This window comes from Podarcis muralis, chromosome 10 (assembly GCF_964188315.1).
Source record: "Podarcis muralis chromosome 10, rPodMur119.hap1.1, whole genome shotgun sequence".
In the NCBI taxonomy this organism is placed as follows: Eukaryota; Metazoa; Chordata; class Lepidosauria; order Squamata; family Lacertidae; genus Podarcis; species Podarcis muralis.
The window spans coordinates 49,437,775-49,454,211 of record NC_135664.1 but is presented as its reverse complement, the minus strand read 5'-3'; the positions used below and the strand labels follow the sequence as shown (position 1 = coordinate 49,454,211).

The 16,437-nt window shown below is 42.4% G+C and overlaps 1 protein-coding gene across 2 annotated transcripts in view; it reads right to left on the bottom strand.

The window, feature by feature from the left end:
* CACNG2 (calcium voltage-gated channel auxiliary subunit gamma 2) overlaps positions 1–16,437 on the bottom strand; it is a 124,644-nt gene that overhangs the window by 17,624 nt on the left and 90,583 nt on the right. For both annotated transcript variants that reach the window (XM_028747061.2, XM_028747060.2), the window contains exon 2: positions 1,969–2,052. In XM_028747061.2, coding sequence (XP_028602894.1) covers positions 1,969–2,052 — 84 coding nt within the window. The remainder of the gene's footprint in view (positions 1–1,968; positions 2,053–16,437) is intronic.

Sequence of the window (16,437 nt, the reverse complement as noted above, 5' to 3'; positions counted from 1 at the left end):
CGTAACATCTAGTGTGGCCCTGTGTTGTTGCCATCAATTATCTATCTACTATGCTCCTAATATCTCTTTCCTTGGTGGCTACTGTCTGTCTAGATCCCATCTGTATATAGCCAGGAGAAAATAAAAGTACAAGCATTGAAAATCTCAAACACCTGCAACGTCACCATGATGCCAGCAGCATGCCTAGTAGTTGGTACACCTTCCTAGGCCTATCTCTGACATCTCCGAGAAGGGTTGGAAATGCCCCCTGTCTGAAACCCTGGATTGCTGCTGACAGTCAGTGTAGACAATACTGTGCTAGATGGGCAAATGGTCTGGCTTAGTATAAGGCAGCTTCCTGTGTTTTATGTTTAGGTGGTTTCCTGTTTCACAAATGGCAACCCAAGGACTACAAATATAGTCTTTAAAGCCAATTCCCATGTGACTTTCTCAATGTGGGCACATAGTTGAAAACCATATTTAAATGGCAAAACTACCAATGTGGTGCCATCAGTTCCAAAGGGCACCCCTGAATTAAAGACAAAGGGAGTGATTAGGAAAGAATATTCCCCCACATGTTCACTGCAGGGGAACCTGGTTATTATATTCATTAATCTAATCTAATCTAATCTAATCTAATCTAATCTAATCTAATCTAATCTAATCATATACACCAGAGTCCATTCTATCTCTACAATTCTATGATTCTATGTGTTCCATTCACAATGGTCAAAATTCAGCATACATTTTGCAATTTAAATTCTGGTACTTTTTTGAACCCAAATTAAAAAAGTAGTGTATGCATAGTCTTTGAGCTTATTCCCCTCCAATTTCCCTTGCCTGATGTCCCTGCACCTTTCTTTGTTGATCTCCAAGACTGCTGGTGTCTCAATCTTAATGCATGTTCCCCATTTGGGATACTGGCAGTCCCTATAAGCGGAAGATGCACAGGACACGTGATATGATAGCCATGTTCAAATATATAAAAGGATGTCATATAGAGGAGGGAGAAAGGTTGTTTTCTGCTGCTCCAGAGAAGCGGACACGGAGCAATGGATCCAAACTACAAGAAAGAAGATTCCACCTAAACATTAGGAAGAACTTCCTGACAGTAAGAGCTGTTCGACAGTGGAATTTGCTGCCAAGGAGTGTGGTGGAGTCTCCTTCTTTGGAGGTCTTTAAGCAGAGGCTTGACAACCATATGTCAGGAGTGCTCTGATGGTGTTTCCTGCTTGGCAGGGGGTTGGACTCGATGGCCCTTGTGGTCTATTCCAACTCTATGATTCTATGATTCTATGAACTCCCAAAGGGAAAATACTAGTTGGTCCATTAGGGCAAATGGGGCACTGCCCCATCACCCTCAGTCTGCCCTCAAACAGCCCCTGTCTGCCTACCTTCGTACACACATCCCACACTGGTTCTCGGTTTCCTCCTCCTCAGTCTCAGTGTTGCTTTGTAAAACTTAACAGGGAGAAGGTTGGGGACAAAGCTAAAATTAGTTAGCTCTGCCTTTCATTGGCTCTGGCTGCACCTGCTGCTGGTCTGCCTACTTTCTGCCCAACCAGCCCCATCCCAGGCCACCCCACAAAGTAGCTTAATGACGCTGACTTATTCTGCATGCAGCTGGAAGGTTTCAGCAGCGAAAAGTGCTTTCTTTCCACAAGGATAAAGTAGGTTTTATTTGATAACGCTATGTAAAGCCCGGCAACATTTTGCATCTATTTTACTATTTAGTCAAAACAAAACAAGGACAGTGTGTGCAAGAGAACCGGGAGAAGCATGAGATGGAATCTTTGGCTGAGCTTTTCAAGGCAGACACACAGTCAGTCTGAGAGGTGCAATGCTCTGGTTTTCACATTTTGCCTCACCCAGCGTGTCCGTCCTCAAGGGAATGAGCTTTGCATAAATGTCATCAGCAGAGAACGAAGGGCACGCAGCGCCAGGCACACATGATAATCAGCTCAAAGGAAAAAGTAGCTGCAGACTTACGGAGGAAATATTCTGCTGTGTCGGCTTCATACTCTGTGTCCTCGAGGAAGTGATCGATTTGCTTACACAGACCTTTAAAATTCCCTACAATACAAGAGAAGAAACAACAAATGAGAACATCAGCAACCCAGGCAACAGTTCCTTTTCTGTCCGTTGTGTTTTCTTTCCAAAGGCCTCTCCCGAAGATGGTTTCAGTGTGCAAATAAACATGCTATTCATTTGTTGCAGACACTCTTAGCCCTCTTGGTACATTTCTGCAGCAATTCAAACTGCAATGCTCTGTGGCTGAGAAAATGTGATTCTCCTCTCCTGCCCCTCTAAATAAGTGTTTGCATTGCAATAATTAATAGGGTGGAGGGAGATTATACAAGTGCCATGGTCACCTACTGGATAATGCCCATGACATCACTCTCCTGAGCCTGTGCCATTTTGTGAACATTAAATTAACATTCTGTCTTTTGTTAATAAATTAAAGGCTGGGTGCTCCCCACTGTTGTATTCATGTGTCGCTCACTCAGTCACCCATTTTAAAACTAGCAAACAAAACCACAAATAAAATTTCCTGCAGAAATGTATCACAGTTTAAAATCATTTGTTCCACTTTTCTTTTGTTCCATTGTTTTCATTTTAATTTTTAACTCTTTAAGGGCTGTAGACCTTGCCTCCAGTACCAGAGCACACATTTTCACTGAAGGTTTAAAAGATAATAATAATAATAATAATAATAATAATAATAAGGCTTTAGATGGTTTGTGCTGCCATCTATATCTACCCAAACACCCACGTACGTATCATATTTACACAAACTAAGTGAGCGCAATATGCTTCCACCCACACCTGCTTAAGCATACTTGCTGGTACAATACAAACATTCTTTTGTACGGATATGCACGTTCCATATATTTATATGCAGAGCAGTGAAATATATGGCCTACTTTTCTAGCAACCGGAAAAGAAGCTCTTCTAGAAATGTTCTGTAATGGCCCACTGCAGGCTTTCATCGTAAACAACAACACTGTTTTCTGAACATGCCAGCTATTATTGAGAGAGCACATTATGCGCACACAGAGCAACCTCCCCATAAATGTGTCTCCAAATGTACAATCCCATAGTTGGTGCAGATATTCTAGGGTTTGGCTTTAGGGCTGTCCAGTGAGGAAGACACTCACTGTGCCCAAATCTCTGATGAACAATGCCAACATCTACCGCTTCTGCCACTGCCATGCGCAATCTGTGCAAACAATGTTCCTGCTATTTGCCTCTGTCTACCAGTAGTGTTGCGGCTGCTTTGATGCAGAATTCATCTCTGTCTAAGATGCTCTAACAGTATCCTCTTTTCTGATTTACGCTCAAGACTTTTTATTTACCCATGCCTTTTAATTATTGTGAACTGATATTAATTGTAACTGTATTAGGGTGAGGGGATGCTCTGTGGCTATCATTAGGGGGTGGTTTCTGCCTACTTGACTGCACCCTTTAGCTCAGAGAGCAGCTTCTAGAAAAAACTTGGGAGGGAGCTTTCTGGCCCTTTTTGGTTGAGGCATAAATGATGGGCATAGAGTGGTGTTGCTAAGTATTGATTGATTGATTGATTGATTGATTGATTGAATTTACAGCTCACCTTTTTCTCCAGGGAGATAAAAGTGGTGTATATGGTTCTCCCCCTCCTCCTTTAATCCCCACAACAACCTTGTGAGGTAGGTTAGGCTGAGAGGCAGTGACTGGCCCAAGGTCACCCAAGTGGGGATATGAACCCTGGTTTCCCAGGTCCTAGGCTGGCATTCTAACCACTACACTGCCATCAGCTTTGGGGCTACTTTTGGATGTGAACTTATTGAATATTTTTACTTTATGTATAAGTGAACTTTATGCTCACATAAATGTTGATATATATTAAGCGAACTGTTTATTAATTTTTATATTTAATGTTGTAGTGCTATTATACTTTTTCTTACATTCTGTTCTTGTACTATTGTATTTAGCTTTTTTTATTATTTACATGAACATGCCAAATGCAGCAGCTAGATATATTGACCCATCTGCGGTGGACTTGCCCATGCACCCACCTTTTCTGGACTAAAATATTTCATGAAACAGAACGAATCATAAATCAAACCACTGCTATGGACCCCCAAAACATCCTGTTATCTCAATGTATGAACCAAAAGCACAGGATCTCATTCAGAAAGATCTTATCACTCATCTCATGACAGCTGCAAGATTCATCCTAGACAATTTTTTGGGGAGATTGTTAAACACAAATTTGATGGAAGCCTGGTTCACTCAACTATGGGATATAATTCTTATTGAGGGGAGGGAATCGACTAACAAACCACACAAACAAAGGAATAATAAAAACACAGATAGCTTTTACTTAACTTGGTTCAGTTTTATTTCACATGCTATTTAAGCAGAACATGGGTACAGTCGACCTTATTTTGTGTTACCGCAAACGTTAAAAAAAGGGGAAAGGAAATAGCAAAAAGGGTTGCGTTGGTGCGAAGGAAATCGCCTGAGCTGAGTGATGGGCCGCAGCAAAATGAATGGCTTGCCTGGTGTAGCAATTTAAAGTGGCCTCCAGGTGGCAGCTGTTTTATATGCACCAGCCCATCCTCAAGTCCTCTGAGGAGGCTGGTGGCCATTTTGTAGAATTGACAGTTGAGAACAGCTGTGACTGAAGTGTTCAGCTTATGCTCCGCTGGCCAAACAATAAATGAGTTTTTAAATTGTATGTGACTCCAACACTGAATCATGGTTCCTGAAACCTAGCTAACTTCCCTCTATCCTGACTCAGCTTCATTACTAGACTTCTGTCATTGGTGAGCCACACATAGGTTTCCCTTCCCCAAATATTTTGTATCATCTCTACTTGGTCTTCTGTTTCCCCCCTGCATTAACTATACATTCAGAATTTTGAACTGTTCGTCTTGGGCCAGGTTGTGTTTGCGTGGTGATTCCTGCCCCCTCCCACGGATGGAATAAATAAAGACACCGGACACCAGAACTTAGGTTAATCGGCGAAAATGGCCACAACTTTATTGATTACAGGTAAGAGTGGTATTTGCTTTAGGCAGTGGCCCTAACAGACTATCTGGTCTAACCAGGAAGGGGTAAGCACCAACAGGGGGAGCCCCCGAGATGCACATCCCTAGGCGCTCCCCAAGGGGTTACCGCTCGGGAGCGCGCTTTAGGCCCTAGCCTCCGTAGGTTTCGGACGAGGCGACGCCCCCCGGAGTCCTTTAACGAACTACCCTTCAAGCATTGGGGGAGGTGATGGCGCTCCTCCCCCCAACTTCATTTGCATAACAATACCCCTGCCAATGCCTACCGCCAAAACCGAGGAGTTGTGACGTTTTGCTACGAGGTAGGCGAAAAAACCAAGTGGCTTCAAAATACAGCCAATTGGAAAAACTCCTACCAGGCCCCTTGCAGCAACCAGCCGAAGCCCATAGCAAAGTTCGAATGCAAACCTAGAGGGCGGGTGGGTGGGAAAAACCGCAGCTGCTGTAAGGAAAGAAAAGGGGCGAGCCAGGGCTTCCCCGATCTTAAGTGCCCTATTGTAAGCCCGCCCCTAGCTGTGGGATAATGAATAATAATCAGACTGGGGAATCCCTGAGTTCCGCGGGGCTGGTGCCAGCCCCGCGAGAATGTAGTCCGGGGCGTGAGCCCACAACCCCCCCCTCCTTAGGTCGGGAGTGGCTTTCCCATGTAACACCACACATTTTGAACATGTATTGGTGGAGCCATCATTACGTTTCACCTGGCTCCTTCTTTGCCAGTGCAGTGACCTATAGAGGTCATTGAAGGTCGTACAGGATTTTTTTTGGCAGCGTAGTTAGGAACTGAATTCAAACTTTCCAAATATTGCACCAACCTGAATATAAGAAGAGCCTGCTGGATCAGGCCAATGGCCCATCTAGACAAGCATCTTGTTCTCACAGTGGCCAACCAGATGCTTGCAGGAAACCTGCATTTCTCCTAATATTCACATTTCTGTATGCAATTTTTCATGGTATATGCATTTTTTTTTAAGCAATTCACCCCTGATAGAAGGCATTTTTTCGTTCACTATGGTCACTGATATATGTATTCACATTCTTGGTTTAGAAGACAGCACCGACAAATTTGGAGAAATGCAAATTCAGAGAAAAGCTGTGCTTTGGTAAATCTGCATTAAAATACCATATTTACTTGAATCTAATGCTCACCTTTTTTGGCCAAATTACATTGCAAAAATTAAGGTGTGCATTAGATTTGATGCATTAGATTTGATGGCACATTTACATTCGCCAGCAAATACTTTTTTGTTTGTTTCAAGGTTCTGAAAATTAAGGAGCGCATTAGATTCAATGTCCCATTAGACTCAAGTAAATACGGTACATTTCCACATCAGCTTGTGTATTATCTAAACTGTTGCTCTTCATCAGCATTGCAATATGATTTTTCCTAACATACACTTCTGTACACAAATTTGTCTTCTGCGCAATTTTGCAAAGCAATTTCCCCCAAATATAACACATATTTTAGTGTTATTTTCTTGAATATATGCCTTTTTATGCACACTTTACCTCAGTATAGGCATTTGTGCACACATTATGTGGCTCGAGAACTGCATTGCAAAATTCAGAGAAGTGCAAAGTTCAATGGATGGCTGTGTTTTGGTTCTCATAATGTTCTGGAAAGTACAAATTAGGTAGGTTTGCCTTTAAATCAAATTTCTCTACCATCCCCCTAGTCATGGGGGCTTCAATTATAATTATATTGAAGATAACACTTTAGGAACAGCCACATGTCATGTAAGTATGTGGAAGGCATAATGCCGTGAGAAAGTTATCTCCCAGTTATTAAATAGAACTTTGGAAGAGCAAAGGAATAACCAAGAATGGCTTTTGTCTTTTCCAACTATTTTGTAGCATCCCCAGCATCTGCAGGTAGTGCCAGGAGAAAACTCTGCCTGAAACCCTGGAAAGCTACTGCCAATTAGTGTAAACAATACTGAGCTAGATGGATCAATGGTCTAACTTTGTACATGGCAGTTTCCTCTGTCCCTAACTCTTCAAGACCTAGGTTTTAGCTTTCCTTGGTTCTGGTTATTGCTGCCGCTAGTTTTGCTTCACCACAAGTTGTGTGATGATATAGCAGCATTGCCAGAACACCATGGACAGAGCCATAAATACATATCCATTGTTTGATTACTCAGCACTTGATGATCTGCAGCTGAACTGCTTTTATTTGAAACGTATCATCGCTTGAAGTGATTTAAGGAATACAGATGTGAAGGAGATGATCCAAAATGAACCAAGATAAAGAAGGAGTTAAGTACTGTGAATAAGACATTAGTAATGACAAACTCAAACTTGATTATATCACAAACGGAAAACAAAAATAATGCATTGAGTGTCAATAAGACATCGTTTTTTGGCTCTGTTCCTCCCTTTGCCCAAACAGGTAATACAAATCAGGAGAGGAGAGCTGAGCATGTCCAAACCCTGGGATTTTGGGCTGTCACACCCAGAGAAACCAGGAGTCTTTATGCAAATGTCATTTGAATTCAAAGAAGTCAAGAAACAGAAGGAGGTCAGATACAGTTCAAATTCTACAACCACAAAAGGCAAGTGTTGAGTTTCTTAAGACTGTTGGAAGAAAGTGTACAGGAATTAAGTAGATCCCAAGGGATGGCTTTGAAGGCACACAAGTCCATCAGCTAAGCAGTTCTTGATGGGAACCACCTGGGAACAACACATATACCACCTTGGGTTCCATGATGGAAGAAAAGCAAAATCTAAGTGTTAGAAAATGAATGAATGAATAAAAACAAGTAAGACAAATTCAATGTGTAACGTAGAAAAACAAAGATTCCAGGTTCTTTCTATCTATCTATCATCTATCTATCTATCTATCTATCTATCTATCTATCATCTATCATCTATCTATCTATCTATCTATCTATCTATCTATCTATCTATCTATCTATCATCTATCATCTATCTATCTATCTATCATCTATCTATCTATCTATCTATCTATCTATCTATCTATCTATCTATCTATCTATCTTCTATCTATCATCTATCTATCTATCATCTATCTATCTATCTATCTATCTATCTATCTATCTATCTATCTATCATCTATCTATCTATCATCTATCTATCATCTATCATCTATCTATATCTATCTATCATCTATCTATCATCTATCTATCATCTATATCTCTATCTATCTATCTATCTATCTATCTATCTATCTATCTATCTATCATCTATCTATCTATCTATCTATCATCTATCATCTATCTATCATCTATCTATCTATCATCTATCTATCTATCTATCTATCTATCTATCTATCTATCTATCTATCTATCATCTATCTATCTATCTCCTCTGGACTTCTTTCAAGCAGTCTTCAAAATCTCAGTCCTAGCTCATGGTGGTTGTAGAATTTGAACTGCATCTCATCTGCTCCCTTGAGTAAATCATAAGGAAGGCCTTGACAAGTTAGTTATTAAGTTCTACTTTTCCCAAGGGTAGAGCTGTTATCCTATTCCTTAGAAACTCTGGCAGTGTTTTCCATTTTCTATGATACTCTAACCTACGTTATTGGGTGATGTTGCTGCAGGCTGACAAATAAAGGAAGTATTCTTCCTCAAAGGCAGCCACTGTAAATGTGTTCAAGGTAGCTGCAAAAGCTATTGTTAAGATTACATGACATATTTCATTATTTAACAGCCTTTGCAGCCCACATGGTGCATCATAGGCAGCTGAAATAAATTAACCAATGTTTGCTTGCTTGGGCGCTTTGAAAAAAGCCCTTTGTTAGACTTTCACAGCCCAATCCTTCAGCAGTTTCCTCAAAAAGAAGTTCCAATAAGTTTAGTGTAGCTTGCTTCCAGATAGATGTGCAAAGCAGGCAGCTGCTGCCTAATCTCATACACAATTGCTTGGATACAAGTCCTTGCTTGGAAAGAAGCTCAGGGTACAGTATCCTCTTTGCACGCAGAAGGTCCCAGGTTCAATTCTCGGCATCTCCAAGCAGGACTGGGAAAGACCCCTGCCTGAAGAGATGCTGCCAGTCAGTGCAGGCTTGAACTACGGGATCGCCTCTCCTAGTATGTCCCACGGAGGACCTTACGGTCTTCAAATAAAAACATCTTGGAGATCCTGGGCCACAGGGAGGTGAGGCTGGCCTCAACCAGAGCCAGGGCTTTTTCGGCCGTGGCCCCGATCTGGTGGAACGCTCTGCCACAAGAGACTAGGGCCCTGCGGGACTTGACGTCTTTTCGCAGGGCCTGCAAGACAGAGCTGTTCCACCAGGCCTTTGGCTAAGGCACAGTCTGACCCCCTCCTTCGGTATTCCTCATAAAACTCTAGCCCAATGGTTGCCATTAATTTGATTTTGAATTGATTTTAGAATGAATTGATTTTAGAATGCATTTCAATTAATTGATTGTGATTTTATGTAAACTGTGTTATTTTTATTGTTGTTAGCCGCTTTGAGCCCGGCTTTGGCCGGGGGGGGACGGGATATAAATTAAATTATTATTATTATTATTATTATTATTATTATTATTATTATTATTATTATTATTTACCAATGGTCTGACTCGGTATAAGGCAGCCTCCTGTGATTTATAGCAGATGGTAGATTTCTCTTTGAGCAATGGAAAAACAGTTATAGCATCTTGTTCCTTGGCAGTTTTCCAGAACAGGGTTGACAGGCATATTTCAGAGGTATGTTAGGTATTGGATGTCCTGTCCTAAGACACAGGGTTGGACAAGGTGACTCACTGGGTCCTTTTCACTTCTAAGAGGCAGCTTAACAAGGGCCATTTTCCCCTTTCACATTTGCTCCTGTTACAAACCCACCTCATGTGTTCATGAAAATATTAACATTTGAAGCAGCTACACGATCCTTTTAAAATACGTGTACAGTGGTACCTCAGGTTAAGAACTTAATTCATTCTGGAGGTCTGTTCTTAACCTGAAGCTGTTTTTAACCTGAGGTACCACTTTAGCTAATGGGGCCTCCCACCACCACTGCACGATTTCTGTTCTCATCCTGAGGTAAAGTTCTTAACCCGAGGTAATATTTCTGGGTTATCGGAGTCTGTAACCTGAAGCGTCTGTAACCCGAGGTACCACTGTACACTGAATGTACAGGCAACGACCAATTTGCATGCCTCTGATATGCACATGACCATGTGTGCACATTGTGGCAACCCAGAAGTGGCCACAATAGGGGGCAGAATGGGGCAGAGCTGGCTTATGCATGCTCCTCAGTTGCACACGATGACTTGAAACGCAACCTCCATGCAAAATGGGGGTTGCCTGCACACTACAAAAGAGACAAAGAATCACACAATGTACAGTGGTACCTCGGGTTATATACGCTTCAGGTTACATACGCTTCAGGTTACATACGCTTCAGGTTACATACGTTTCAGGTTACAGACTCCGTTAACCCAGAAATAGTGCTTCAGCTTAAGAACTTTGCTTCAGGATAAGAACAGAAATTGTGCTCCGGCGGCGCGGCGGCAGCAGGAGGCCCCATTAGCTAAAGTGGTGCTTCAGGTTAAGAACAGTTTCAGGTTAAGAATGGACCTCCGGAACGAATTAAGTACTTAACCCGAGGTACCACTGTATTCATCACGCTAGTGCAGCAATGTCCACAAAAAGGGACCGAGCTATTTCTTATTTGCTCATCTGCTTTCTGGACATTCGCACTCTAGTTGTATGAGCCCAATAAAGACAACACCATGTGGGGTGGGTGGCTCTCAAAAGATGACTTTCATGGAACCGTGGAGTAAGTTCTTCATTATGTCCAGCACAAACACAACGTGGCTTCTGTCATGAGGTCTCCTCTCTGAGTTCCAGGCACTCCCTCCTCAGCTTCAAAGAGTAAGCCCTCTGTTGGAGTGGTATCACTAGTCTTAAAGGGTTGCTATCACCATATGCAGTACAGTGGTACCTCGGGTTACAGACGCTTCAGGTTACAGATGCTTCAGGTTACAGACTCCGCTAACCCAGAAATAGCACCTCGGGTTAAGAACTTTGCTTCAGGATGAGAACAGAAATCACACGGCAGCAGCAGCAGGCCCCATTAGCTAAAGTGGTACCTCAGGTTAAGAACAGTTTCAGGTTAAGAACAGACCTCCAGAACGAATTAAGTTCTTAACCCGAGGTACCACTGTACTACATTCTCCCAGGCTGTAGCTCCTTTCCTCACTACTTTAAAAAAACCAAAATCCCTTTGAAGATTGCCATTGCCCCAAAATATAGAGCTGCAGTAACCACGTGACCAAGCCTAGCAACTGCCTTGTTTTACTTTTGATTTCTTTTCGCAGCAGTTCCTGTCTTTCGGCAAGGATTCTTTTTTTCTTTTTCTTTTTGAATATCCATGTTTTAATATTCAGAAAAGTTACAAATAAAAAAGCAGATCTCCAGCTGACCGCTTACAGCTTTACTTTTTTATCATTTATATAGTGCTTATAGTGTTTACAGTATTTGAAGTGCTAAGTGCTTGGTAATGTAGCCTCAGAGTAAAGCTGTGCTCCACTGGTTTTTACCTAGCACAAATGACATCAAAGTGGAAATCGAAAAAGAAACATACTTTAAAGCTAACTGAAGGAAGCTTTTTTTTTTTTTTAGCAGATAGTACTGGGGGAAAAAACCTATAGAACCTTGGAAAAAAGATTGTAGAAACTTGCTTTTTTCCACCAAAGCTCACTACAGACAATATGTTTAAAAAACATCACAGCCCTTGAGCTCAGCCTGGCATCCCATTCAGCTCAGTCCACCCTGAGGCTGGACCTGGCTACACTTCAAGTGTACTAAAAATGTGTTGTGTGAAGTGGTTCTAAGAGCACACAGATTCAAACATGTTTACAACAGATTTATTTTACTGTCGTTGTTTCTCACAGGAAAACCCGGAAACTATAATTTTATGGAAGTGCTGAGAATTCTGTGTTAGAGACACCTGGATTTTGTGCAAACCTACAATTCTCAAAGTTTGTTGGTTAGTTGAACCCAAGGAAGTAGGAAGGTGGGGGCTGTGAGGGTTCACTGCCCTGGGTGCCCTCACTGAGGGGGGTGACATTCGGCGCGCCACCTGCCTGTGACTCCCAAGCCTACCCTGAGCCATTGGGGTAAGGGGGGAGCTGCGCCGCTTTGCTGGCGGCATCCCCCCTCCCTTTTCGTTTTGACATTTGGGGGAAGCTTGGGAGTCGCGAGCGGGCAGTGCGCCAAATGTCTGCCATGGGTGGCTCGCTCCGCCCCCGGCTGCAGGGCGCGCATGCCTCTCTGGGCACCCGAGTGGCTATTCTGCGCCTGAAAGGGCACCCTCCACCCCATGCCTCCCTCAGGAGTGTGCCACTCGCCCCCTCAGGAGCACGCCTGCCCTGAGCAGTGCGGCCATATGCTCCGCCACTGGTCGAACCCATTTGAAACCGGCCTATGACATTTATTGTGTTGCGATGGCAAGGTCACAGACAGGGACGGGCACACCTGTCAGTTTCACTTTCTGTCAGTTTCTCCTTTTTCCAATCTTGGGTCCCATCTGCACTATAGAATTCAAGCAGTATCATGCCACTCTGAACTGTCATGGCTCCCCTGAAAAAATCCTGGGAGGTGCGGTTGGTTAAGGGTGATGGAGAGTGGCTGGGGTGACCCAGCCACATGGGTGGCGTATAAATAATAAAATTATTCTTATCAAATCATTAGGAGAAGCTTTTTCCACTCACAGAACTACAACCTTCCTGAGAAGAGGGAATGATTGTTAAACCACTCTGAGAAGTTGTAGCAGCTGTAACAAACTACAGCTCCCAATATTCTTTGGGGGAAGCCACGGATGATTAATGTGGCGTGATGCTGCTTTAAATGTGTAGTGCAGATGGGGCCCGTGTCACAGCAAGAGTTTTTGCTGCCCTAAGTAAATTTAAAATGTGTCCCCCCCCCCCCAGTTCTGTGAAGTATCGCAGTAGCACCTCCATTGGGCTCCCTGCTTGTTATTAGCAGGCTAGCATTAAAAAATTCTAGTCAGCTTTTACTGTATGATCTGCTGCTTTCAATTTTTAATGAGTTTTTAGTTTTCTACTGCTGCTTATTAATATTTTAATGGCTTCCGTTTGACAGTTATTGTTGATTTATTGCAGGACTGGCATATGAGGTTTGAGGAGGCCTTTGACAACGTGACCTCTGATGTCAGTGGGTTGTAGGCACAAGGCGTGCGATTTGGCACCCTAGGCAAGGCTAACTACTTGCACCTCCTGCTCCAAAACTGGCTAACTTCAAATTCCAAAAACAGATGTCTTGTAGGAAAAATGAAAAGCACAAAATGTAAAACTGCTACGTTTATTTCAAATTACAAGGATAAGCAACACAACACTCTTTGATTATCTTTCTCAGGTACAAAAGAATATATTTTAGCACACAAATCATTTTGAAGAATCATGTGAATTGTGATGCTAAAATGTAAGTCTCTTAAAAAGTTCAGTTTCAGGCACATCGAAACCTCACTCTGCGGGCCTTCTTTGAAAATTTTGTCACCAGTTTCTTCAGGTCAAGTGCTGATGCTTGGGCATGTTTGGTTGATATACTTGCCAAGCCAACTAATCTCTTTTGCAACCTTGTTGTGTGTGTGTAAGTTTTTCCTTTGAGAAACTGTTCACCACTCGCCATTGACACTGGAAGTGTGAGAAGGATCCTTAAATCAACAAAACATCGGGCACATTATCCACTAGTTCTTGTCGGAGTATGAAGAGAAGTACTCCTTGTGGTGGCATGGACTTTGGAAGACTTCAGGCTATTGCTCTAAGTTTGCAACACAGATATTCAGCATCAACATCTTTGTTTCCATTGTGCATCATACAGGAAGCCAAAGAGGGAATTATATTGTTGTAGCTGTTTGAATCTCTCTTCAACAGATTGTATGACCATGTCTAAGACAGCATAGTAGAAATCTACTTTGAATTTCTGCTTTGGATCTCTTCTTATGCCTCATACTCAAACTGCTGTTTCTTTCTCCTTTTTCTACCTTGTTCTGTCTCAAAGTTTTGTAATAGTTCTATCTCCTTTGCAAACTTGCTAGCATCTATCAAAACTTGTTGAAAACCCTTATCACACCTGCAGTCCACAAGGTAATTCTTGGTCACTTGCAAATGGCTTGTTTCCTTATTTTGCGGTACCTTGTTTTTAAGGTTGTTGTACCATATAAGAAGGGATACCACAAACTTGAACTTACAAATTGCATCTGCAAGGGCCTCAGATTCAATTTGGAAAGTATTTCCAGATAAACCTTTTAGGCTTGTGCCATCAAAGATCACTATGAAAGCATCATATATACTACCAAATGATATCTCAGTGGTTTCAAAGCATTGATTCGGCTATCCCATCTTGTTTCGCTCAACGGCTTAACAGTTATGCCTAAGTCTGATACATGGCTAATTAGAACTTGCCAATACTAAGTCAGTTCAGAAAAATAATTATAGAGTTGTTGAACCTAACTGCAGAAACTAGTTGCTTCCAGACAACACTTAGTGGTACCATTGACTACCAAGTTTAAAGAGTGTGCAATGCATTGCAGCAAACAAAAAAGGCACATGAGTTTAGTCCAGGATCCTCTTTTGTATGCCATTTTCTTTGCTTTTCACATTACTCATAACCTCAGATTGTTAATTGGTAATCCCATTTGCTCAAGTTGTCCAAAAAGAGTTTTTATCATAAAGGTACCTGTAGTCTCCTTTAGTGGAAGAAATCCCATGAATTGTCCTCTTATGATAACCTCAGGCTCAGACGTCTCAATATCTCATGGACTGATTACATCAATATAACATACAATCATTGTTATTTGTTCAATATGACTAACATCAGGTGTGCAGTCCAGAATAATTGAGTAGTATCTGCATGTGCTAAAATTTTCTGCATTATGGCATCTGCTAGAAGCTGTTTAAGCTCGTTTTGGATATATTTTCCTTGATAGTCAACCATTGTTTCTTGATCTTTACTCTGTGCAAATGTTCATTCATGATGGGATAGAAAAAAAGGGCTAGATATTCTGCAAACCTGAAAAAAAATCCATTACTAGCACTGTACTGAAGAGGTATTTCGAGAAGAACCCTTCTTGCTTTGATTGCTCCTTAGTTTTCTGCCTTTTGCTTGTGGTACTGAGCTCCAGATGGCCATTTTTTAATCAGCCATAGCTCTCTAGAAAAATGAATATATTTTCTAAATAAGATTAAGATGTGACTGTAAGATTTAAAATTAAGTGCACTTTCACTTTTTATGTATGCATGTATACAGTATATAGAGAGAGTGAGTTCTTTATTAAACCGTGCTCCTCAAAAATCAGTGCTGCACCCTGGGTAGCTGCCTAGTTGACCTAATGAAAGCACCAGCCCTGGTAGGCCCACCTGGCAGCAGCAAGCAGCTATGAGCTACCATTTTAAATTTCCCAAACTGCCCTTTCCAAGCACAGTCCATGCTTTAAAGTTCCATGTCCAAGCATGCTCTTTTTGCTCTGGGGCTTTCCCTGTGAAAACCTGCTCTTTAAAGCGGAATTGGAGCAAATGGCAATCCTGGGAAAACCCAAAATGCTGTTTGCTCCGATCCAGCATTAAAGAGAAGGTTTTCACAGGGAAAGCTCTGGAGTGGAAAAAAAAGAGGGTACTCAGATATGGAGCTTTAAAGTATGGGCCTGTGCCTGGAAACAGCAGGGTAAAAGATAAGTGTGGATAAGCTCTTAGTTGACTGCTAGCCAGGGTTGTAGCATGGGTTGCCATTGCCCAGGGTTGCATGGAGGGAAGTGGACAGAGTAAGCATGTGCATTCAGCTGCCTAACAGCATCTGCATCACCCAGGAGATTGTAGCCACAAAGATAAGAAGAGTCATTCCGTTTTCTGGAGAGGTCACTTCCTGGTTCGCGCGGAGAAGCCGTTTTCAATGGAGCCCAGCAACAATTCTGGACCTGTGCTCCCCCCATGTTACACCACTGCTGCCACCCTTTATGCCTTGACCAACCTGATTAACTGAACAGAGGAATACTGGAAGCTGCCTTGTACTGAGTTAGGGCTCATCCACACTTCTGCTAGAAAGTACAGATCTGAGTGGGTTTCTGCTTGTCCTGTGCTTCCTAGTTATGAGTCTGAACAGTTTTGCCTTTGCTCCACCACTTTCCCCCAGAAAACTTGCTCTTTAGCGCTAAATCGGAGCAAACATCAACCCGGAGAAGGTTCGGGCTTCTCCAGTGGAAAGGGGGGGGAGGCAAGTGAAAGTATGGGTGAGCCCAACTATTGGTAGATATTGTCCAGTATTTCAGTATCTACACTGATTGACAATGGTTCTTTGTGGCTTCAGAAAGTGGTGTTTCCCAGCCCTACCAGGAGATGCCGGGGATTGAACCTGGGACCCTTGGCATGTAGAGCGGATGCTGCTGAGCTGCAGCCCTTGTGTTATTACCCTCCATGAAACTGCC